This window comes from Nematolebias whitei, chromosome 1 (assembly GCF_014905685.2).
Source record: "Nematolebias whitei isolate Nwh7 chromosome 1, NemWhi1, whole genome shotgun sequence".
Lineage (NCBI taxonomy): Eukaryota > Metazoa > Chordata > Actinopteri > Cyprinodontiformes > Rivulidae > Nematolebias > Nematolebias whitei.
Genome location: NC_056498.1, coordinates 50,328,671 through 50,354,098, shown reverse-complemented (window position 1 = coordinate 50,354,098; position 25,428 = coordinate 50,328,671). Strand labels below are relative to the sequence as shown.

General features: G+C 40.9%; 2 protein-coding genes across 2 annotated transcripts in view; one reads left to right on the top strand and one right to left on the bottom strand.

The window, feature by feature from the left end:
- Positions 1-25,428, bottom strand: part of macrod2 (mono-ADP ribosylhydrolase 2) — a 612,591-nt gene that overhangs the window by 464,474 nt on the left and 122,689 nt on the right. The window lies entirely within an intron of this gene.
- flrt3 (fibronectin leucine rich transmembrane 3) lies at positions 12,226-21,808 on the top strand. Its single transcript, XM_037678252.1, has 3 exons — positions 12,226-12,503; positions 17,142-17,880; positions 18,835-21,808. Exon 3 carries the CDS (start codon positions 18,877-18,879, stop codon positions 20,827-20,829), a length of 1,953 nt encoding a protein of 650 aa, XP_037534180.1. The 5' UTR covers positions 12,226-12,503; positions 17,142-17,880; positions 18,835-18,876; the 3' UTR covers positions 20,830-21,808.

Below are 25,428 nucleotides of genomic sequence, written 5' to 3'. Positions count from 1 at the left end.
CTGGTGCTAACAGAACCTCACTGCTAACAGTACCCTGGTGCTAACAGGACCAATTGCTAAAAGAACCTCACTGCCAACAGAGCCACTCTGATAATAGAACCATGCTAATGTAGAAGTATTTCTTTTTCATTTTTGGCACCTTGTTTTTGTATTTCTGTTGCATGCTTTGGTGTCTCTTTTTTTTTTTTTGGGGGGGGGGGGGGGTCGAAACGGTTCTTCTCATCCTGAGCATTTCATCTCATTGTTGACCTTGTGCTGATCTGCAAATGACATATAAACCAGACTTATAAGAAGATGCTACTCATTCTTCATCCTGTGCAGTTGTTTTTACAAGAACTGTCCTTGAAGCCCATAATACAGCTGCAATAGTTGTCACTCTGCTCTGAGGGCATCACCTGTTGCTATGAAGTTAAATTAGAGTCCATGTATGTCAATATCTGCACATGTGTGTCCTGCGAGTCAGTGAGAAAATGTGTTTTCAGTTGCTGGCGTTTGTTTGAATAGAATTGTGATGAAAGCTTAGGCAAACACGAGGGAATGTCAGTGGAGGTCTAAAATCAATAGACTGAGCCTCAACTGAGCCAGGGACCCTTGTGAGGGATGCCATGCCCTCTGACACAGCGCTCAACGGCCTTGTCGCCTTTGCTCTTCATAAACCTCCACCAGCAGGTCAAAGTCAGACTCAGACACAGGGTAGGACTAAAGCAATCTCCAATACAAAACAGTCGTATAAAAATATTTTTTGAGACAATGATTATAAAACACAAAACAAATGTATCAAGAAACACAGCCAGGCAGACAGATGAGTCATCTAAATGTGCAAAATCAAAGAAGGATGGGGACAGACATCGTTCAGAGGCAACGCTGTGCAAGAAGAAGTGAAATATATCCATTTCAACGCAGGCAAGCGAAGCAAATATCAAAAGAACTACATATAAATGTGGCAACCTTTCTTGCATTTTAAATGAACTAACTGATGCAGAAAAAATATTCCATGCGAAGCTTCACACACTGTCTTTGAATATATTATTAAGATTACAGCCTCGTATTTTTGGTATGATAATGTACTGTGATGGCTGTGGAAAGGCAAATGGTACAGCAAATTTCTAGCTCTATTCAAGTCAAAGCTGAAGCGTCTCCATCCCCCCCACCATTGTCCATTTTTGTGTGGGAAGCCAGCAGAGCAAGCCCAGGTCCCTGTTGACTCAATGTGCTGAGACGTTTTCCCTTTTACTAGTGCTAAAGTAGGCATGAGCACTAATCCTAAGGGGTTAAATGGAGCCTCCTCTGGGTTCTCCCTATCCTGAGAGAGCTGGGGGCGGCTGCTGCTCCGTGCTTGAATGAATTTGGCAGAATTTTGGCTTCACTTTTAACAAACTATAAAGATGTAGCAGCTCTAAACCGAGTAGTGCAACATTTAAAACATTGCTTAAGCATTGCTTAATTCATAAGGGTGAGTTTAAGCGCTTCCGTAGAATGCATTCAGGTGATGAGCATGAATAAAGGAAAGGCTGCTCAAAATGATAAAGAATGATCTCGCCTAGAAAATTAGGTCACCGGTACACTTGAGATAAAAGTTTTATTAAAAAATGGCTGAAGAATAATGGCTAAAAAGGGAGTAAATTTAGACACAAAACATTAAAAAAAGAAAGAGAGCGAGAATAAGTGGACCACAGTGATGCATACGAAACTGCTCTTCAGCACTTCTGCGGTGGATTTGAAACTGTACGACAGTCAGAGAATACAGTTAATAACTATGCAGTAATTAAAACTAAGTTTGAAGGATTATAGAAGATAATGCACTGCCGTAAAGCAGTGATTAAATTGGACAAGAAAGAGAAGGGTTTAAAAAAAATACAGTCACAATGATGAATGTTACTAAGTAGGAAATGCTGGCAATTTCCTCATTAGGCGTAACCTTTTTAAAGTGTATTTGGCAGCCATTTACAATGCAACTCTGAGACTTAATGAAGGCACCTCTGATACTTTCTGCCAAAAAGGGGCCATTTTCCGTTTAAAATCACAACTATTTTCACACTAGCACAGAAAACAGAAGAAATGGTTACAATAGACTGGCAGTAAAGCTCTCCAGTTTTTCCCCCTCCCCTGCTGCAAAGTATATTTTACTATCTCAATATTGCTTTTGTGACGGATGATGGCTACAGTGATGCAACTTCTGTTGCCTCAAGAAGTCATCTAGCGTATTTTTTCCAAAACTTTTAGTGGTTTTTGACGGGTCAGTCTCAAGTCAGGAAAACTGTTAAAACTGAATTCTCTTCATACAACTCCATCATGTAAAATACTAGTGTGTTTTTTTTCCCCCTCTTCGGGCATTTTCACGCAGCAGTTGCTCCATATCAAACTAATAAAAATGCACTTATTAAATCACTGCTGTTCACATTTGGTAGTCTACACAAATCAAACACAGATGGCTCAGCGTAGCATCAGTGAACATTTACACACAGCAAGCTGGTGTTTCAGATTAAACTAAATTACAAAAGAACCATTGATAATACTCATGCATTCTAGTTTATCCTTGCAGCCTCAGCTCTGTGACTAGGCCTGTCATGATAACAAATTTTGCCGGGCGATTAATTGTCTCAAAATTTTTTGCGATAAACGTTAATATTGTTTGAAATTTGATAATCATTAGTAATGTCAAATTTAAGAAGAAATGTTGGTTATTTTTCGTGTGTAGTACCTGTTTTTGACCACTGGATGGCAGTATAAGACCGTTTGAACTGAAGGATGGATAGTGAGGGAGCGAGCAGCATGTCTCTTTCAAGAAAAATGGGAGGGAGGCCCCTTGACATGACATGAGCGGTCTCTCCTTCCTGTTTTTTGGTTCTCAAAATGGCGGACGCTCGGTGTGGTTTGAGCTCTTTAGCATAGCATTTGTCACACAAAGCTTTTAATAAAAAAATCAGTAAACAATTTATCAGCATTTTTTGCAGAGAAAAACAACTTTTTACACAAAGGTACGGGTTTCAACCATGGATTTTGACACTTCAACAAGACAAAGGTTTTTTCACGAGGTTGGCCTGTTAGCTTAGCTCATAGCTTAGCTTCTCAGCTTAGCTGCTTTTAGCGATCCAAAAACGTGATTTTGGATGGTTAAAACAGATTTTAAAGAGAAAAGAGAAAGGGAGGGGTCAGTGAAGAGCACCGGAGTTGAGCCTTTTGTCATCCAGTATCCAGTAGAAAAAGAAAGACACGAAGAAACTATAAAGCTGATAAATGAAAATGAAGTAGATAATTTGCATTTATCATGTGATTAATTGATTTATTGTTTATTGCAACAGGCCTATCTGTGACTACTTCTGATATTGGGTCAAAGGTGAATCAACTGAGGATGTGTTATCTCCATTCTAATTTGGTGCCGATACAAGACACGGATGGGTCCAACCAGGCTTTTATCATTCACTTATAGGCAAAACATGTTATGTTTACGGACACAAATACTTTAACGTAACTCAAATTTGTTTATGTACTTCTCTCATTGTTGATGCTGAACTACTTAAAAATGAAGAACTGCAACATCCATCCATCCATCCATCCATTATCTTTACCCGTTTATTCCATTTTGGGTCACGGGGGTCGCTGGTGCCCATGTCCAGCAATCACTGTGCGAGGGGCGGGGTACACCCTAAACGGGTCGCAAGTCCATCACAGGGACACATAGAGACAAACAAGACAAACAACCATTCACTCTCTCACTCACACCTAGGGACAATTTAGAGTTACCAATCAGCCTAACATGCATGTTTTTGGTCTGTGGGAGGAAACCGGAGCACCCGGAGAAAACCCACGCATGCACGGAGAGAACATGCAAACTCAACCCAGAAAGGCCCCTGGACCGGGGTTTGAACCAAGGACCTGCTCACTGAGAGGCAGCAGCTCTACCAGTTGCGCCACCGTGCTGCCGAACTGCAACATGTTAAAGAAAATATGGGAAATTTATACATCTGTTCTTGCCAAATGATAACAGAAAAACAGTATAACCAGGTCTATATAATCCCTTCTTTAATGCTAAGAAGAAAATTTTTAGATTGCATTGCAATGTAATCAACCCTAAAGGGAAGAAATCTTAGAACTATGCAGATGTAGACAAAACGAAACCCCTCCTGTACCTCAAACTCAATTCCTCCAGTGTAATACACACCCAAATGTACTTTAGGTCTTGCAGAAAGTTAACCTCAAAAGTGGGGAGAAATAAAGACTCTACTCCAGTTACTTCTGTTTTGCCGAAAAGGTGCTATTGACAGCTCCATCTCAGACACCTTGCACCCTGTTGTTAATTGGTGGGTGGATACTCGACAAATATTCCTTTCAAGAAAGTCATAAATGTCCTTTCATTTCAACCAGTCTTGTAATTGCCCCCTTCACCCCTGTTTATAAGCTGCTCTTGAATGTGGCTCCCGGCTGCAGCAAGACATCCGATATCTGAGCCACTTGGGATGAGAACTGGAGCACTGGTGTCAGACAGCGAAGCATAGACGCTACCTCCTTTGTAGGGGTGATTGGAGGAGTTAGCTAAAAACACCTTTAGGTGACACTTAAAGCCAGTAAAGAGTCTCCAAGTTCCACAGCTTTCAGAATAACTTAAAGTGAAGACCTCAAAATGTCAACAAGCCCCTATCCAAGTTTGACAAGGAACATTACATTAGCACTTTTTTTTTTTCCAAAAAACACTTTCAAGTTAAGTCATAGATGCCTTTTTTTCCCACCTCAATGTATCTTTGTAAAATAATTGAAGGGGCACAGGAAGGCGGCTGTTATACCTTTGAGCCAGCTCTGGAGGTAGTCACAGAGCAGAGTTGGTGAGTAGGTATAAAGTGGATTGCTGATTCCATAATACCAAATGTATTTGTGTAAGCACTCATCATAGCAGGAAGTGGCTGGCTTGACTGGTGCATTTTTAAAGAACCAGAGGTGCATCTTAACCATATTGTGGAACCGTATCATAAATGGCACTATTGATACTGAACCATTCCATTTAAGATGGCCAGAAGTGGGACTAAAATTGAAAAAGAAAGAATGCTCTGAAGGGCATATTTGTGGTACAATATAGCCGCATCAGTGGAAAATAAAACAAGAGTTAATATTATTTCAAAAGGGACATTTTGAAATAGCCATGAGGATAAACAACACTTTCACACCTAATACAAAGGTAAACCCGTTAGCCATTGTTTTTATATACTGCAACTGTTGAGCAAATCCAATGCAGCCCAAATGTCTATTATTAATATAAATTAGACTTCAGCCTTGTTTTCATCCTCCTATTTGAAGCAAAAACAACAGACAAAGTGAATTGTTTTAACAGTTTGTGTTGTCTACGATATAAATGGCTGAAAGTGAGAGTGGTGGAGATAAACTTTCATATTAAAGAGAAAAACTAGGCACGTAGAAAAATGAACAGACAATTCAGGTTTGTTCTGTGAGTGCAGGAACACCCGACTTCTGATGTAACAGAAATTAGTTGATTCTGTGTTCATGAAATCAACTATGTTTAAAAAAAACCTCCAAAAACCTTCATTCATTCATTGTTTACCCGCCAATTCCTTTTTGGGTTGTGGGGTTCACTGGTGCCCATGTCCAGCAGTCACTGTGCGAGAGGCGGGGGGGCACCCTGGACATATATCTAGTCCATCACATGGACACATAGAGACAAACTTAACAAACATTCACTCTCTCGCTCACACCTAAGGATAATTTAGAGTTACCAATCAGACTAACACGCATGTTTTTCAGTGACCTTTTCGCTGAGAGACAACAGCTCTACCAACTGTGCCACTGTACCATAACGCAAAAAAAAAGTATTAAATGTAAGGACATTTTTTAAGAAATATGTTTGTTTTTTTTATCAGATGTAGCTGTTTCAATCAACTCTTCCTGATGTGAAGCTTTGAAATATTCATTACAAACCATTGCTGAAAACCTTTTGCACAAATAAGAACACTTTGATCACTGTGTTGGCAGCTCTAAGTCTTTATTATCTCAAAATACTATTGTCTCTGAGAAATGTCCTTCCTGACATAACAATGCAGACTATGAGGTACTCTATAATCTATTTGATCTCATCTTGAGTGGGCTCGTTTCCCCAGATAACATTAATCCCAACTTCCACGCCTCACAACTCTAAACTTCCACTGACCTTTTTAGGGAAGACACATGCTCATGATCTCAAAAGACTGAAACATTGTATTCACTCATATACTGAAGGAATTAAAGAGTTTGAAAGCTACATGTTGTCTTAAAGGTTATCTCAGCACTTATACAACCGAGTTGAGTTCACTGTGAGGATAAATACTGCAGTTTAACTACAATGGTTAAAATAACGCTAAATTGGCAAATTAGTTTTAGTGCCGAAATAACCTGTTATAAAGAAAAAAGAAAAGGTCTTCAATTAACTTTATTGACAATGCATGCTGGACTGTGAAAACACTGTATGGTAATTCTATCTTATCTTCTTTATTGTGCTGATTAGTGCAGTGGGGGAAGAGTGGTCTGTCTGATCTAATCACAGAGCATTGTGTTGGGGGTCATTAACCTATAGGGGGTCCCTGAAGTTGACAAGTCAGCACCCTCCCCTCTTTACAAACTTTCTAGAGCTTGCTCATCCTCGAGTTGCTCTGTTTTTGTGGACAACACAACAGAAACCACAAAAACAATCCAAGAAACCAATGAGAAAGAGGAAAAAGAGCTGAGTGACTTTTTTTTTTTTTTTTTTGCATTGCTTGTTATTCATCTGTGAACACAAAGCTCATGACTGAGGAGCATAGCCACTGTTGTTCGGTTCTGTATCAGGCCTGAAACCATGCCATGACAGAGGAAGGGGATCACCCGATACCTACACATCTGGGATTTGCATTAGAAAACCAGTACTTTTCCACACGGCGTGCTAGCAATAACGCCTATGGCAGGGCGCTGCCTCATGTAACCGACTTCTGCATAAAGATTCAGTCAGCTCTATCAGTCAAACTTTTCTGCTGCCATCCATTTGAGGGCAGCTGTGGCTGAATGGCTAGAGCAGTCGTCCTCCAATGGGAGAGGAGGGGGATCAATACCACCAGCAGCCACATGTTGAAGTGTCCCTGGGCAAGACACTGAACCCCTCATTGCCTCCGATGTGTGTCCCATCAGTGTATGAATGTGATCTAATACTCTGATTAGTCTCTACAGATTCAGATTAGCTTCGTAGATATCTAGTAGTGCTGTATGGATGGGTAAATGAGGGCTCAGGTTGTATTGCAAGGCGCTTTGAGTATCTTGACTAGATAGAAAGGTGCTATTTTAAAGTACAGTCCATTTACCATTCTGGGCAACATCATGACACCTACATTCACATTAAGGCAGATTTTTTTTTTTTTTTTTATCAAACCAAATCAAATGGTGGTCTATTTTTCCACATTCGCTGAATGTGTCTTGTCACACATTTTGCAAATGAGAAATGTGAATACTCCAGCAACACTGACACCACGTCTCATTCACAAAACAAATTTTAACTGTGATATTGAAAAGCGCCATTATAGGATGGCAACACAAAAATGAAGGGCCCAAGACTGAGATCATTGCTGATTGCCAGTAGAGAAGGAATATGCAAATACAGCGGAAGGTAAATGAAAAACAAAGCAGCAGTTTTGGCAGCAGCCTTTTACGTATCCCCTTAATTTGGCATTGGTTGAGAACATGCAAATGTCAATAATGAATTCAAATCAGAGCATGGAAGAAGAAAGCTGGAAATCATTCAGGTTTTTTTTCTCTGCAAGCCTCTGAACAGTTACATCTACTACAAGCTTTTAAATTAATACCAAACTCATGTTACGAATAAATACAAAATAATGAGCGTTTAAAAACAACAACTATAGTTCAAAGCTTACATCGAACCAATCCAATTGTGTTTATGTATCCTGGCCGACGGTCAGGAAAGTAGGGCACCGCTGCCAGCTGTGAGCCTCAGCTATTGACCAGAGCACAAATAAAAAAAAAAGTTAATCAATTTTCTGTTTGAATGAATGTGATGAGAGGCAAAAGTTGGACTAAGGACAGTTTGATAAAGACCGTGACCAAGGGCAACCTTGACATCTGATTTAAGCTAGCATCAGGCAAGAGGCACAATAAAATGGGAAACAGTTTGAGTGTTGTCTAAACACTGAAGCCAGACAGACAGACTGGAGCATGTCCTTGGGAAAGGAGAGCACCTTTCCCTCCTGAACAAAAGACTAACAGGGCAACAGATTTCCCCTGGTCTTGAGATAACAGAAACCCTACACCTTCGTCCTCCAGTGGGGCTCTTTGTACGTCTAAGAGAGGGTCAATCAGCAGCCGCTGACAGATGTGTCTGCAGACGATTTAGGAGAGGAAGCCATGTTGAGGTCAGACACAGGTTTCTCTGCTCTGTCCCCATGGAAGGAAGACATGAGGATCAGGACGGGTTGTCCAAGATTGACCTTTACTCACCACGCACTCTTGAACAGGCAACACCTGAACTAGTCAAGTTAAACAACCACATTTCCCGTTCCTTTTACGCCGTGTTGTTAAACTGGTAATATACAGGCAGACAGATAATGCTAGTCTGAGATTTTCTTTGTGTTTCAAACAAAAGTGAGAGTCACTCCAGCTGGAAAGCAAACAAATCAGAAAACCTCTAGTGGAGGTCTAAGTAGTTTTGGCAGATGCTCCAGGCTTAAGTGTCTGTTCAATTAGGCACTCCAGTTAAGATGGCAATCATGGTTTAAACCGGGTGCTGCTGTGTCGAAGCCGACGTTGGAACAGACTTTGTCCCTGGCCAAGTATAAAATCAGGTTGTTGGCTATGGTTTTATTTCAGTCATCTCTTCCGTACTGAAGTTTTCACTTGATCGTCTGACTCATAAACGCATGAAAAGCTATGTATTTAAGCAGCAAATATATTTTACTGTAATATTCTGCAAATAGTAAAACATAACTGTGACTCAGTTTCTGTTATACTGGTATTTTCCTCAGTTTTTGTTTTTTTTCCCTTAACAGTCATCAAATATTACAAGGAAGCTGCATTGTTGTGACAAACGCCAAGCACTGGATATTTCAGCATCCCCAAAGCAAGTGAATAAAACCTCTCTAATAAACCTGCTTGTTTACAGAAAATTAATGGAGACCCTTTGGGCATTCAAAGTCAAATAATAAGAAAGGCTTGAGGTAATTATCAACAGGCTATAGTGAGCAGCGTGTACAAGAAGGAGTCTGGAAGCTGCATACATCACACAGAATTGATCCCCACTGGCATCAACAAGAAGATATTCAACAACCCATGAACAAAGCTGCTCCATCGCAGCTCCATGTTCATGGCTGTGGGGGTCTGACTTGTCAGGTAGCCCGAGGGGGAAACGCTGGAGATGATGCAGGAGAGCGTGTTGGCTGGGTCAGATCTGCTGTGCAGATGTTGACTAACAGCCTGACTCATCTGTGCCCAAAGAAAAGTAAAACCCGCTGCGTGGCTTTATTTAAACATGAAACCAAGGAGGGTCAAGACGCAGTTCAACTGTGTCAAAGCAACTTAGGTTTACCATGTATTAACTTGGGATAGGCAGTGACTTTCATATATTCAAAGTATACGTAAAAAAAAGTAATGTGACCGTAGTGATCATCTTTCCCCGCTCACAGACACCTGGTAGTTGTTTCCTAACAGTCCTTTTCCAGTGGGGGTGCTTTATTTTGTACAAAACACCCCTCCTACTGAAATAAAATAAAATGTTGAGCATGCAAGTGTCGATTTCTGTCATCAAAGTTTATTTTGAAAGGATTATAAAATAGGAACCTTAGTCACGGATCAATCAAATACAGTAGCCCCTCGCTACTTCGCGGTTCGACTTTTGCGGACTCACTCTTGTGCGGTTTTTCAACGTCAGATTGCACACGACTGTCAACTTTAATATTGCTCACATGATCGGGATGATCCGGGGAAAAAAGTTAACGAAAAAATTTTTTCAGACAGGCACCACCAGTTTTCTTTCAATAAGCCTATACTGTAAGGCCAGTCAAAAGAACTACACTACCCAGAAGCCAACAGTGCTTCTGGCTGCTGCTTTCTGCCGAAACAGAGGGAAAGTTTTGCAACACAAAGTCAGAAGAAACGATCTATCTATTAAACTCACAGTTTAACACATAGATCAGAAAAGTCACAAAGAATCCTGAAGCTTCCCGAAGCTCAATTATCCGTGCGCACATCAACCGGGATGGGGCGGTGGACTTTGTCACTGCAGGGTAGGTCTGCAGAACCAGAACAGAGCCAGATCGGAACCGAGCTGCTGGCCTGCAGAGCTGGTGAGTAAAATTTTGCAGTACTGTACAGTACATATACGCATGTTGTTGAAATGATGTAGGTTTAAAAGTTTAGAACATTGCAAGAGTGTGGGAAGGGTTTATAAAGCTTAGCCTCACAGGGGCCAAGATAGGGTAGAGGCAGGGCAGCCGACTTAGGAACCAAAAGTCCCAGGTTCAATCCCCAGCCATTCCCAAAAGTTATGGTGTCTCTGAGCAGGACACCTAATCCCTAACTGCTACTTGGGCGCCTACATAGCTGCCCACTGCTCCACCTGGGTATACCCTAGAGATGCACCGATCCAATACCAATATCGGGATTGGTCCCAATATCGAAAAAACTTCTGGATCGGGTATTGTGACAATGTGACCAATCCATGACTGGGCAGATCTATTCACTCTAATTCTATGTTTTGTGCTCTGAGTGATGTCACGTGCTAGCGAACTCACTGCACAGATTGTTTTCAAAATGGAGCGAGCGAAAGGCTCAGCCATCTGGAACTATTTCACACTACCTCAACCAACACATTCGACAGCTACGTGCAATACGTGCACAGCAACGGTTCCAAGGGGTGTCACTAAAACTTCCAGTTATAACACTACTAACTTAATCAAGCATTTCCAGAGATTTCACCCTAACGAGCACACTGAGTTTGTTGAACAGAATTCAGCACAGTTTTTCTGTATCAGATCGGTATCTGATCAGGATTGGTCGACACTAAACCTTAGATATCGGTACCGGAAGTGGAAAAAGTGGATTGGTGCATCCCTAGTATACCCCACATGCAATGGGTTAAATGGAGAAAACCATTTTCACCATTGTATGGGAACATACAATGATGACAACAAATAGCACTTACTATAAAATATATATAAATACTAAAATAAATATAGCGTTCCTACTTTGCAGTTTTTCCACCTATCGCAGGGGTGTCTTGAACCCCCCCCCCCAATGATAATATAGGGAATACTGTAGTCAAAGAAAATATGAAATTTGACCAGACAAATCTGAAAAGTCAGCGTAAGGGGAGTGGTGGCGCAGAGGTTAGAGAAGGTGGGCCTGTGAGCGGAAGGCCACCGGTTCAAAAACCCAGACCAACAACATAAAAAAATGCGGATGGGAAAGGTGAACCTTAACCCCCACCATCTTCTACCCCGGGTGCCCTAGATAGCAGCTCTCTGCTCCGCACAGAGGGCTGCGGTAGCTCGGTGGTCTGTGGTTGCATCAGGAATGGCATCTTGCATAAAAAAACAAAACAATCATCAAGTCTTTGTGCGAGTTAGCTCGTTGTGGCGACTCCTGAAGACAGGAGCAGCCAAAAGAAGAAATTTGATTAAAACGCACGTCCCTAGTTTTAATATACTTGTGCATGATGGACGCCTTCACACAAGTTCACGGCTACAAACGCAGCCCTGCATTTCTGAAATTAGCACGACTCAAAATACTCGTCATGAATTATTCTGGTTTGCTGTGACAGCATCATCCAATATTCATTCACTGTCAATATTAGAAGAGCTTATCTGGTGTGTGTTTCACACCTAGAAGGAGACAAAGTTTTATAACAGCACCACAAATATCACTGAAAATGTTGTACATCAGCATCATTAATGCCAAAATAAGACTTTAACGTGAAGTTTTATCTGACTGAAATACGTCTGAGAAAGAAACCACTACAAGAAGTAAAGATCCTCATGTTTAACATCAAACTCTCATTTACAGCTCACTTCCTCTGTCTGATTGTGGGCTCATGTTAAGTGCACACGTCTGACAGGAAGGAGCTTTTCCTCTTTCCTCCACTCCCCCTAGTGTTCCTGATCCACAGTGCATCTCCAAAACAGAGAGGAGAGGAGAGAGAGAGGAAAGCTCCTCCTCCGGATGACATCAGCTCTATTGAAGCAAAGCTAGAGGCGCACACAACTCCACATTTGTACTGAGGTCCACTCCAGCACCCATGTCCTCTCACAGCCTGCTGATTGTGAGTGTGTGTGTATGTGTGTGTGAGGGAGAGAGAGAGGGAGCGAGCACCAAACAGCAGCGCTGCTGCAGATAAACCAACACTATCCTGGTGAATGAGGAGCTTCTTTATGTTTTGGATCTGCCTTTAAATCTTCAAAAGCCTGGATTGGATTACTATTTTCCTGCTTTGAGCCGCAGTTTAAAAGGATACCTGTTACTTTTTTTCTTTTTGAGGGTTTATTAAAGAGGTAAGTGTTTTATCTCTTCGCTGGTACAGTCCTGTTGGGAGTATTTCTTTTTCCTCTTTTTGATTTTTTTATCCCCCTCCTCAGATCCAGATGATTGAAAAGTGGGGAATCGTGAGGAGTTGCATAAATAAAAACCTTCCATTCCCTTTTATTTTCACCCCCCAAGCTCTCGGCCCAGTCAATAAATATGGGCTCTCGCTTCCTCTCTGAAGTGGCTTAGAAAAAAAGTGCAGTTTTCATCTAAACCACCAAAATAAGGTTCTTCACCGTTTTATTCAGCTGCTCAGAAATGAGAAATATGTGTCATGCAAACCGTTCCCTTCCTGCAACTTGCTGCTTGGATCCTGCGCTGCATCCTTTCATTTCCAACAGAAACCACAGCTTTTCAGATGCATTCAATTCCCGTTTGATCATTTTTATCCTCAGTTGCAAAGAGGTGCGTTTAACGTGTGAGACAACACCAGGGGACCACAGAAACCTCTTCACCATGTCATAATTTTGACATCTTTTGGCATTTCTAAAGCCAGCGGGAGGACTGATGTGTGGTGAATATATGCAAACTTGAAGGGATTAGTGTGTGTGTGAGAGTGTTGGGGGGGGTTGTCTGGTGCAGCCTCGGTGTCGCAGCCCTAAGCAGACACCCCCGGTGTGCAGCTGAAATTGCAGCGCAGATCCCGCGGAGTTTGACACGAAGAGGGGGCATCTGAACAGACTAAACTCCTCTCCATCGTCTCCCTCTGTCTGGACCACTCGGATAAGATGCGATCCACAAAAAAAGATAATCAAAGCATCTTCAGCTGTGAATTTAGTTAATATTTTCACAAAGTAGTGTACAGTAAAATACACAAAATTCAACTTTAGTTTGCACATTTAGTTCCAATCTTTTAGCGAACAGTATAAAAACCACTCATCTATAGAGAAATGTGACATTTGGATGTAACTGCAGCTCAGTTAAGGCACTCAGAAATAAAAACAGTGTACAGACAAACAATCCTGTGAGCTCATATGGACGACCGACTGATTATTTATTCACTGTAAACCTCAATCTGCGATGCCAACTAACAACCGCGCTCCTCCACAATCACACAGACTGATATTTATCCCATTAGACCAGCACAATAAAGTGGTATATCCCTACTGGCAACAGCAAGGCAGGGACAGTTGTTAATCCAATTTAACACAGCCTTTTTATCTTGGTGAGACGATAAGGTCAGCCAGGCTTTAAATAATAGCTTTACATAAGCTGTGAATGGATGGTGGATGCAAACATGACTTCGGCGTTCAAGATGGGAACTCGTTGCTTTGAGTGAGGAGAAACATGGCAGCCGTGAAGACAGGCCCAGTTCTTGTCTGATAGCTGCCCGAGGCTGAAGTCCCCAGTCACTTGTTTTCAGAGGGAATTCACATGGAAGATTAACAGCTAACCAGGTCACTACAGATGGAATCCTCCAAGTCGAGAAAATTTAAAGCATGAAATATAGATGAGTGGGTCAGGAGGGGGACAAAAAGTACTTTCATAAGACACTTTTCAGATTTAACACTGTAGGCCAGCCCTAAAGGGGCTAATTCTGTTCTTTTTTTTTTATAATTTAGTCACACAAAAATGCTGTTTCAACACAAACACCGAGCCTAATGAGACAAATCAGTGGTTTCTTAAAGAGAAACGATATACATCTACATAAATACTGTGGGAATGACTCACATAAAAACTGAATGCATCAGTAGGGAGGTTAACAAATCCCTTTATTTTGGCTAGGTGTCTGGCCTGAGAAAAGATAGGCTTCTGCAGCTTAACAGAAGCATTCACGTCTTGGTGTTTGCTCGCCTCACACACACATACATTTTTATCTTGCAGTGCCTACCACCCCCATGTGGGGAAAAACAATTGCAGCTGCTACAGATCTCTCCTTTCAGGCTGCTACAAAAGAGACCCCCGTCTGTCCCGGGCCTAGATGTTATTAATGGACCAGCCGAAGTATCATCTGTTCAGCCCGTCTAAAGACAGCACCAGGAGGCCACATACCAAATCTGTGAAACTCTCAGAGATTTGTGTCCATTTCCTCGTCTTCTGGGGGTCCCTGTGGACTCCAATGGGATCCTGAATTGTGTTTCTGCCAGGTGCCCTCCAAATTATTACACAAAAGGGTCTGTTAGAACATGAAAATAGCACCAAAGAGACTAGTGTTCAAAAAATAATTAAAAAAAATATTTGGTTAGCTTAGCTTAACTCATCCACAACCCTTGCATTTATTAGTTTTTTTTATGATAACAAATTAGTAAACAAGCTGAAACCTTTAGTTTCTTTTACACACACATACATTTTTGGAGCCATTGTCAGAGCAAAAATATATATTAAAAAAAGTAGCAACTACACTCTTATGTAATCAATCATAATTCAGAATTATATTGTAAATTATAAAGTGAATACCAACATGACATACAAACAAAATTGATTTCCCTGTAGAGAGCTGTACTGTGGTTTAAAATTAATTTCAGAGCTCATGAATAATTGAAGTCAGCCATTACAACTTCTGCAGCTCCTTCCTCTCTAAATGCAGTCGATGTAACATTATTCTGAATTTTAGCCAAGAAAAAGTCGTTATTTTCTGCAGTACTTTCAACAGGCATGAAATTGTTTCTATTTTAGTTATTTTGGGGGGGAGTGTATGACCAGGAGGCACAAAGTCTCCATCTCTGTTATGGCAAACTAATGTGCATTTATGCATGTTCACTTCACAATGGCTATCAATGTCCAGCTTTGTGTGAGTCTCCCACTCACTCCACTGAAAGCTACACACATGACCCCCACCCCCCGATGGCCAATTTAACTTTGCCAGTTCAAATGAAATGAAGCAGAATCCACTTGAACTACGAGAGAAATCCTCTGTCCTCCTGGCGACGCTTATTAGAGCGATGGAGAAAGGCATCCATCACTAAAAAATGTTCAACTCAGCGACTATTGCTCTCAAAATAATTATTTGCACACAGACGTAGTAGAATTTAAATGAGGGAATCCGGTAACGAGGCTTGCCGAATGCACAGCTCGAAGCGGGAGATGTTTTGAATTTTCCGTGTGGGAAAAAAAGTTTTTAACGCCCAAACCCCCTCCGTGAGTCTACACGCTCCACATGCTTGCCTTGTAGCGAACAATGATGTGGGGGCCACTCTTGAAATCCGATGAGCACGGAAAAAAGAGAGAGGAGAGAATCAAGTAGGCGTAAATGTGCTGATTAAAATAAGAAAACTCTATTTTTATTTGCAGACTCATGAAAAATCAAGCTACATGTTATTTTAGTAAACGACCATTGCCCCACAGTGACTCAGGTTGAAATCTTAACAGAGTTGCAGCGGTCAGAGAGGTGAATAAATGAAAATCGTGCACCACTACTGCATAAAAAGGAGTGTGCCATAACCGCAGAAGTCTATTATCTGCGTAAGACAGAAATGCAGATCCTTGAATTTCAAGAAATCAAATTAAAAACGCATAAATGGAAATATTTTAAAAGATGGAGAACTTTCAGGTGTGTGGGGGGGGGGGGTGCCTTTTAAAATTAAAATAGCCTAAGTGCTGCATTAAAAGTTCATTCCCACAGACAAGAGGGCACATATATCCCTCCATCACGCCATTTTCAAAAACTGCATTACAGTATTTAATCTTTTTTCCCATTTATTCGACAAGTTAGTCGAGGTCGCATCTGGTGCTTTTTTTCTTTTTCTTGTGCCCCGAGACTCTAATCTACTACTAATGTAATAGAGGACTGAGAGCTCGTGTTTAGATGGAACAGAAGGAAAGGCTGGGTGTTATTATGAGACAGCATCCCAGGACTTGTAATCAAGTTACAAGCCTCTCAATTCCCTAATCTTCTCCTTGTCGGGGGGTTACAACTGTTAAATGGCCGGGCCCTCTTGTTCCTCATTTACCTTTGGAAGTTTTACAGCAGGCAGTGGCAGCCATCAGGTCACGTGGATGCTTACATTAGACATGAAGCTATTGTGTTGTAATTGGAAACGTAGCATTTTCTTGGGCAAAAGAAAGCAAATCTATTTTTGCAAAGAGGAAACAGCCTTCAGAGTTTATATGGGGCAGGGGGAAGGGGGTTACATGAAGTAGCAGGGTGTAACATGAACAGAAGTCATAGTCTGTTTCATTTAAACTTGAAATGGGCTGCACTGGTGATCAGATCATCAGGATCTGATTGGATATGTGCTTATCGTCTGAAATACAAATGTCTCACTACCACAGATGATTGTTTTATTCTCCACCGCAGGACTTTCTTGTAAAATACTCAAAGGTCCAGCTGTGCGTTGAACCACAGCGAGAAGCTCCGCCCTCAGCCATTGTTGAGTTCAGGGTCTAAATCAAAGTCGTATTTTGCATACACAGACATTCTTTTCTCTATCGCCACGAAAAAATAAAATGTCGTCAGAGAGAGTGGCTGTAAAAGGTCAACAGGCAAAGGAGATCAGAACAAAGGAAGAGCGTTTTTAACTTAAAAAAAAAAAAATCACAATAAAAGGTCAAAGATCTCAGTTTTCCCAGAAATACCAAAAGTTTTATGAAGATTTATAATTCCTGGTTTGAAGAAAAGTATAAGAAAATGTGACTAAATATGTACTTCTCTTTATTTTATTTTCCAGAACCATGTCCCAGGTGTGAGGAGGGTACAGTATGACTCAACCTGCAGATGCATGAGAGAGGCTGGACCCACAAGGATAAGCAACTTGTCCCGTTTCGCTCCCCGGAGACGACGAGAACCCTGGTCATCTGCTTCGGGAAAAGGAACCAGATCCCTGGATTAATGTGTGTACAGGCTCGAGAAGGGAGCAAAGGATTCTGGGTTACCTGAAGACGAGTGCACAGGCCTGGATTGAGCCTGTGGCAGAGGGGATTGGCATGGCTCAGACCAGCTTTGTGTCAACCCATCATGTCTGCCTGGCCTGATGGCAGAAAGAAGCCTTTGTTAAAGCTCATGCCATCCAACTCACGGATCACAGTACCACGCAAAAAAAAGAAATAATTTGCCGTTATGGCTGTTGAGCTTGACAATAGCAGCAGCCATTAGGATTTTTTAATATCACCTGAGGGCGCACACTTTTGTAGTGAGAGGGGATGCTTTTTTCTGCGGGCTTATCTGCCATGGTAAAGGCATTGAAGGAATGAGCCTTTGACAACACAGAGGAGGTCACCGTCCAAACAAGGATCAGCTCAGCAAACACTGACCAGGTCGGGATATCACAAGAAACCCCCACTGGACAAACTTTCTCTCTCTATTTCAGAGGGGATAGGAACAAATTCAAGAAGAAACCTTGATTGGATGTTTTTATTTTGTTTTTATTTTTGGATGCTGGAGGAGATTTACTGCCTCGTCTAAATAAGGTACAGCAAATACAGACTGCACTGGGGTCTTCCTTTTTTACTGTTTTGATCACTTCCAGCAATTATTCAAATGTATTTTTAGTGTAATTAATGAAAAAGTTCACAACTTAGCAACACTATTTTTAAATGTAATCTTCTGTAAGTTCAGTAAATAGATTATTTCACATCTCGTTACAGAGAAAAAGAAAGAAGGTGTTTCACAAGACTCAAATAATCATGTTATGTAACCAAAAGTGACGTTATCAAAATCATCTTGTAGCCTCAGAAAGCTGACTAAAAATATATATTGAAAGAAACCATCCATCCATGGATGGATAGATAGTTTTACAGTTTCATCCATCCATGATGGATTGCAAGAAACTAGTTATAATCAAATTATCTAATGGTAACGAAGATTTAAGGAGGCTCAATTAATCTTGTCAGTCTTGTAACCAAAGAAAGCCGATTAAAAATATATCTTGCAAGAAACTAGTTATAATCAAATTATCTTATGATTTAAGGTGGGTCACTTACTTAATAGTTCAAACAAGCCCAAACCGTTTTCACCTTTATGCACTTTGCACAAATAGATGTAGAAAAAGTTGAAAAGAAAACATTACTATTTTTAAATTCTCAAATGGAAAAACTCAAGGCTTAAATTCAGAGATTTTAAGCATGTTTTTAATAACAAATATACAAATAAAAACAGCTCAGTTTTGATTTCATGTTGTTTAAAATACTTGTTTTTAGAAATTTTATATTTTTAGAAAGCTAACTATTTATATGCTTCCACTCTGTAGTAATCATCTTAATCAGTTCATATCAGTCTAATGGACAAACACAAACTGATTATTTCAGCAGTATTTAAAAAGTGCTGCAGGCAGCTTTTAAAACACTGCAATTACAAAAACTAGAATTTGTCTCTCTAATGGACTTATAGTATACATTAATTTTTTTTCTTTACCTTTTCCACAGAGCCCCTTGAGTGACTAGACTGCTAGGATACGCACATTCAAGATGATACGTCAGTGCAAGTCCTTTATCCTCTTCCTCATCAGGATCGGACTGCTGCTGGGTCTTGCTAACCCTTTGGTCACATCTGCCTCATGTCCCTCAGCCTGTCGCTGTGACGGGACCTTCATATACTGTAACGACCGTGGCTTGACTTCCATTCCTACGGGTATGCCCCTGGATGCTACAATACTCTTTCTGCAGAACAACCGTATTAAAAGTGCAGGCATTCCTACAGAGCTTCGTAGACTCACAAACGTGGAAAAGATCTACCTTTACTGCAACAACCTGGATGAGTTCCCCACTAATCTTCCCCTTGGGCTGAAAGAGCTCCACCTTCAGGAGAATAACATTCGGATGATTACCCATGCCTCTTTAGCCCAGATTCCCTATATTGAGGAACTTCACCTGGATGATAATTCTGTGTCAGCAGTCAGCATCGAGGAAGGGGCATTCAGGGACAGTAATCACCTGAGACTGCTTTTTCTTTCCCGAAACCATCTAAGTGCCATTCCTTCAGGCCTACCCATGAGTATCGAGGAGCTGCGCTTTGATGATAACCGCATATCTTCCATCGCAGAGCAATCGCTGCAAGATCTCATCAACCTGAAACGACTAATCCTGGATGGTAACCTGCTCAACAACCGAGGGATTGGGGAGATGGCTTTCATCAACTTGATCAACTTGACTGAGCTCTCGCTCGTGAGGAACTCCTTGACATCACCGCCAGCAAACTTGCCAGGCACCAGTCTGGAAAAGCTGAACCTACAAGATAATCATATTAATCGGGTCCCGCCTGGGGCTTTTGCTTTCCTCAGGCAGCTGTATCGCCTGGATCTGTCTGGTAACAACTTGAGCAGTCTCCCACAGGGTGTGTTTGAAGACCTGGACAACCTCACACAGCTGTTGCTGCGAAACAACCCCTGGCAATGCAACTGCAGGATGAAATGGGTGCGTGACTGGCTGCGGTCACTGCCATCAAAGGTGAATGTACGTGGATTCATGTGCCAGGGTCCTGATAAGGTCAAAGGCATGGCGATCAAGGATCTAACTACAGACATGTTTGGATGCACAGATTCAGAACTCTACTCCACATATGAGACAAGCACAGTCTCTAACAATTTACGCCCATCACAGCCCCAGTGGCCCTTATTTGTCACTAGAAGGCCTGCAGTAAAAGGACCTGACATCAGCAAGAATTACCACAGCACTACCACCTCTTCAGGCAGAAAGATCATCACCATCAGTGTGAAATCAAGTAGTGCAGATGCAATACATATATCATGGAGAGTGTCACAACCCATGACTGCCTTGCGGCTCAGTTGGCTCAAGCTAGGACACAGCCCCGCCTTTGGATCCATCACTGAGACCATTGTGCAGGGAGAGAAGACGGAGTATCTGCTCACTGCATTAGAGCCGGAGTCCTCCTATAGAATATGCATGGTTCCCATGGAGACCAGCAATATTTACCTGTCAGACGAGACCCCTGTTTGCATTGATACAGAAACGGTATCACACAAACCATACCACCCGACCACAACTTTAAACCGAGAGCAGGAGAAAGAGCCTTACAAAAATTCCAGTCTGCCTTTGGCTGCCATCATCGGAGGGGCTGTGGCTCTTTTGGCAATAATCATGTTGGCGTTGGTGTGCTGGTATGTCCACAGGAATAAGTCACTTTTTTCCAGGAACTGCACCTACAATAAAGGCCGTCGGAGAAAGGATGACTATGCTGAGGCCGGCACAAAAAAGGACAACTCCATTCTAGAAATAAGAGAAACTTCTTTTCAAATGATACCTATAAATCACCTGCCTGTGTCCAAGGAGGAGTTTGTGATACACACAATCTTTCCACCTAATGGCTTAAGTTTATACAAAAGCCCGCATACTGACAACAGCATTAACAACAGGAGCTACAGAGACAGTGGAATACCAGATTCAGACCATTCCCATTCGTGATATTGCACACGGACATTCGTGAGGAGTGTGTGACTGAAACAAAGTGGCAAAACTTTTACAAAACACTGGATATATAGAACTAAGGAAGCAATGTTCTGTACATTTGCCATATAATTTATATTTAAGGACATTTTATGACGATGGAGAACGTTCCAGTTGCAGGCCATCACTGATCCATCAGTGGATAACTACCTGCACTTCTATATTTTAGGGGTTTGTAGTAATTTGTACTGTATTTCCTTTGCTTAAGGTTATCAACCAACAAAAGAAACTCTGTGTTCTATTAAGATATGATGACTTGTCAACTGTGAAAGTGGGTTTTCATTGCTGTGTTGAACAATCAGACTTTAGGAAACCTTGTAGTATAAGCACAGGTCATTATTTTACCTTCGTGTCTATTTAGAAAAACAAAAAGGCAAAAAAATGGCGAGACGATAAACTAAGGCACAGATTGTCAACTAATTCACAAAGCAGGCATGCAGTCCTCTTAACAGAATGAGCAGTCAGTAGCTATCACCACTTACTATGGACCAAGATTTATTTTCTCTAGTATTCACCTAATGTGTGGTTATGAATAACTAAAGATAAGGTGCCATGATTTTTGTTTCTGCTTTGCTCAATGCGTTAATTTGTTCTATTTGCAAGAAGACAAAACACAGCAAAGCAGGATTCCAATGTTACTGATAGGATTGTAGGCCACAGCACAGGGCATAAAGCACATCAAACTTAAGGAGCTCGCTACTCCTTATACAAGTAGAGGTCAAGCTGACACAGATCTCCCCCCACACTAAGTATTTGTACAAGCCAACAATGGCCAAATGACAATGGCGGCATTCTTTAGTACCATGTACCATACGTCAGTCTAGTCTTCAGGCCAAAAAAAGACTAAACTTGTTGGCTTTTTAATTCCCACGGTGTCAGCAACTCCTTGTTTGGAATTATATTTTGTATTATTTTTAAAATGAACACATTTTTATGTTGCCACAATTTGAAGTTTAAAGGTTCTTTACATTTGAAAACCAAAGTGCATTGTATGCCCTTTGGCCAGTCTTGTATGTGCCTTGATCTAATGCTTATTGTATTTAGCTTTTTAAGAAACCAGTGACTTTTTTCATACACACTTGAATATGAAAACATTGGTCATATTAAAGAATAAAAGTGGACAAAAAACATAACTTTTTCCCTGTCTTAACTCAATTCCAAAAATCAAGCAATAAAACTTTTACTTCTGTAATTTCTTCCAATTACAAATATTTATCTACGATTTCAGCTGCTTGGTTTATTAAAATAATAATGTCGTACTCAAGTGAATACCGTCTAAGTGCCATACAGTCAACAGGAACACTAAAGGAGACCAATTGTACTTATTCACATTCCAAATCACTAACTAAGCACTTCATATAAGAAAATAGAAATAAAAAATAAGAGAGACACCACCACATACCTGTTAGCATATATAACATTGGTCAGAGGGAGAAGTGTCATGATGGAGCATAAACTGGACAGTGGAGACACTGGTCTCTATAGAGTATAATGATTATCCCAGGGACCAGGCACACAACAATGGAAGCTGGTACCAGAAGAGCCTGCAGGGGTGCCCATCGCATCAGAGAAAAGGGCATACTTTGCCCAAAGTGGCACACTTAATGACATAGTTGCAGCTCACACAAGGAAACAGTCCATTAAGTAGTAAGTTTCTTTCGGCTGCTCCCTTCTTCAGGAGTTGCCACAGTGAGTGAACTTGCATTAAAAAAAAAAGGCATTTGTTTTACACCGGACACCCTTCCTGACGCAACCTGGGCTTGAACCCGTAACCTCAGAATTACAAGACTGCGGCACTGACCACCAAGCTACTGCAGCCCCTATATAAAAGGTCCATTTCATCGTATACATAAATAGTTGTGATGTGGAAACGTCATTTCATGCCATCCTAGTGTTATGGAGATATTTAAAACTTTACAGCTTTTGGTAGCTCAAAACAAAAAACTTAATATAGCACAAGTACTCTGTATGTGTCAGAAAAGCATTAAATCACATAGTGCACCCAGAACGCTGAAAACTTAAATAAAACAGCACAAAGCTGAAAAATCTAATTATACAGTAAATCTACACTGCACATTAAGTATCTTTTACATCAACTGGAAATTAAAACAGTTGACTTTAGCAACACGCAGATATAAATACTTTCCATCTGAATGTTGTGAACAGTTTGTTCTTTGGCTGCGATCTTCAGATTTATCCAGTTTCAGTAATATATGTTTCTAAATTAAAAAGAACGAAAGGCCTACAACTATGCCAAAGTTTAAGCCTGAAATCGTCCAGTGAGAAGGGATGAAGTTACAACCATTTGGTCCAACCTTATAAATGACCTTATGTGCAGTATAATGCAACGTGCAAGATCTTCCTGTTAGCACTTGGAGTATGTGTTGAGGGTGACTCTCAGCTACTACTACACAGAATCAGCTCAGTATCTGTACTAACTAATCATTTTGGTGTTGACGAATTAGCTGTGGCAGCCATCTTATATTAGGTTGACTCCAGATGTTAACCTTTTGTAGATTAACATCCAATCATTATTTTCTTAGTTCCACTCAAATTTATCCAGTGGTCCATGAGATATTTTGCTAACAAACCAACAGAGTTCACACCAACAGTTAACGTTAACGTTTTTATCAAAAATTATTGCACAAGTTCTCGCTCTCTGAATGTTCATCTGGGTTCAATTAGCACCACACCAAATTTTACTTGAATGTATGTAAAACTGATTGAGTTGTGGCTATTTTTGTGTTGGGTGTAGTTGAAATATTAGTAAGTTTTAGATGTGCAAACCCATTCATAACTTCCTGACGCTTTAAAATCTATCCAGTGGTTTATAAGATGTTTTGCTAACAGATAAAACAGTTGATTGTAAAAAATAAATAGACCTTATTTAAACAGTTAGTGCTCAAAGTATGTGTGGTGAACGACTCAGCTACTACTACATAAGTTTTTATCTCTATCTAGCATTGGCTTGAAGTTGGCTAAGGCTGTTTAGCTATGGCAGCCATCTTGGACTGAGCTTTAGATGCCTAGCTCAAGATTATATTTAAGTAAAGTGCTATGTGTTGTCATTCTTGAATGTTCCCAAACAGGGGTGTCAAAGTCACTTACAAAAGGGGGGCAAAATTAAACCCTTATTCAAACTAAGGGCCAATTTCCGAAACTACATTAACTCAAATCAGATATCCAACATTTTTTGTGGTCCTTGGAACCTGTGTTCCTCAACAAGAGTTTGATTGGTCTCATTTGATGTTCTCTGTTGTGCTTTAGACATCATAATTAAAGATTACAGAAACAATTAATGAAAAAGAGATAGAAGTATTTTACGTTTCACATATCGTCTTGGGGGCCAGATAAGATGTCAACAAGGGCCGCATTTGGCCCCCGGGCCTTGAGTTTGACACATATGCCATACAATGACGAATTAATTATCTGCATTTAACCTGTCACATGCGAGATACACCCAGGTGGAGCAGTGGGCAGCTATGCAAGTGCCTGAGGAGCAATTAGGGATTAGGTGTCTTGCTCAAGGACACAACATGTGGGCATGGTGGGGAGTTGAACCTGTGACTTTCTCATCCTGAGTCAGCCTCCTAAAGTTAAATATCCTGTTGTTGGTTTTTTTGCTAATACTATAAACAAATGAACACAAACAAACATAAAAAAAACATGATGTCTTTGACATACAGCAGTGAAAATGTAAAAATGTGCTGTACTGTAACAACAATGATAGTTTCTCCTCATTTCTTTTGTTGGCTTAGCTAAAACAAATATGTCAGCAGAGATTTCAGCTGTTCTTGCAGCCTCAGATTCCCACCTATGATTGGGGTGTCTTCACAAATGTTGAGAAAGGGAAACTAAACTATTTTCTCCTAATATTCAGTAAAAGTAAGAATGTCTTAAAATGTTTTAAGAGTTATTTTGAACCAGAAGTAGATCGAATACGATGAGTTCAATCTTTTGTCTTTTTAGTAATGAGCCTGAAGTGACTGCGGCATGTTCATCCCTTTAAAGACACTGAGCAAGCCGTTCCCACAAATCCACTCACCTGAGTGATAAATTACAGCTTAGCCAAATTGCTGAAAAGGAGCACGCCATTCATCTGACTTTCACTGAAAAATAAAAGATAAAACAGAGCCGCTTTGTGCTTTTTGGTTTAACAAAGTTGGAGACAAAATTGATGAACAAAACTCCAGACAATCCTCCGTGACCTCACTTATCACTCACGACCCCCTGACTCATCTGTCCTTTTAAAGGTTTCTTTAATCACTGTCAAGTTCTCCCTGAGGTCAGACAGCGCTCTAAACAACACAAGCTGCCTCGTGCATTTGTCTCTTCTGTGACACGGACGCACAGCTTGATTATGTTTTTCTTTTGTGTGACTCGGTGATTAAAGCAAATGGGGCAGCTGCACCGTTCGCCCCAAGCTCCTGCTATTCCCATTGTAATCTACTGGTCAGGCAGTCGGTCACATTTGCATTCCTATAGATGCTCACATCGGAGCACCCCTGGGTGACCTCACCCATGCAGAAGCTGTGTATGGTTTGTCTCCATCAGCAC

Excerpts from the sequence above, each read along its gene's own strand:
- flrt3 (XM_037678252.1), top strand. The coding sequence starts at position 18,877 with ATGATACGTCAGTGCAAGTCCTTTATCCTCTTCCTCATCAGGATCGGA.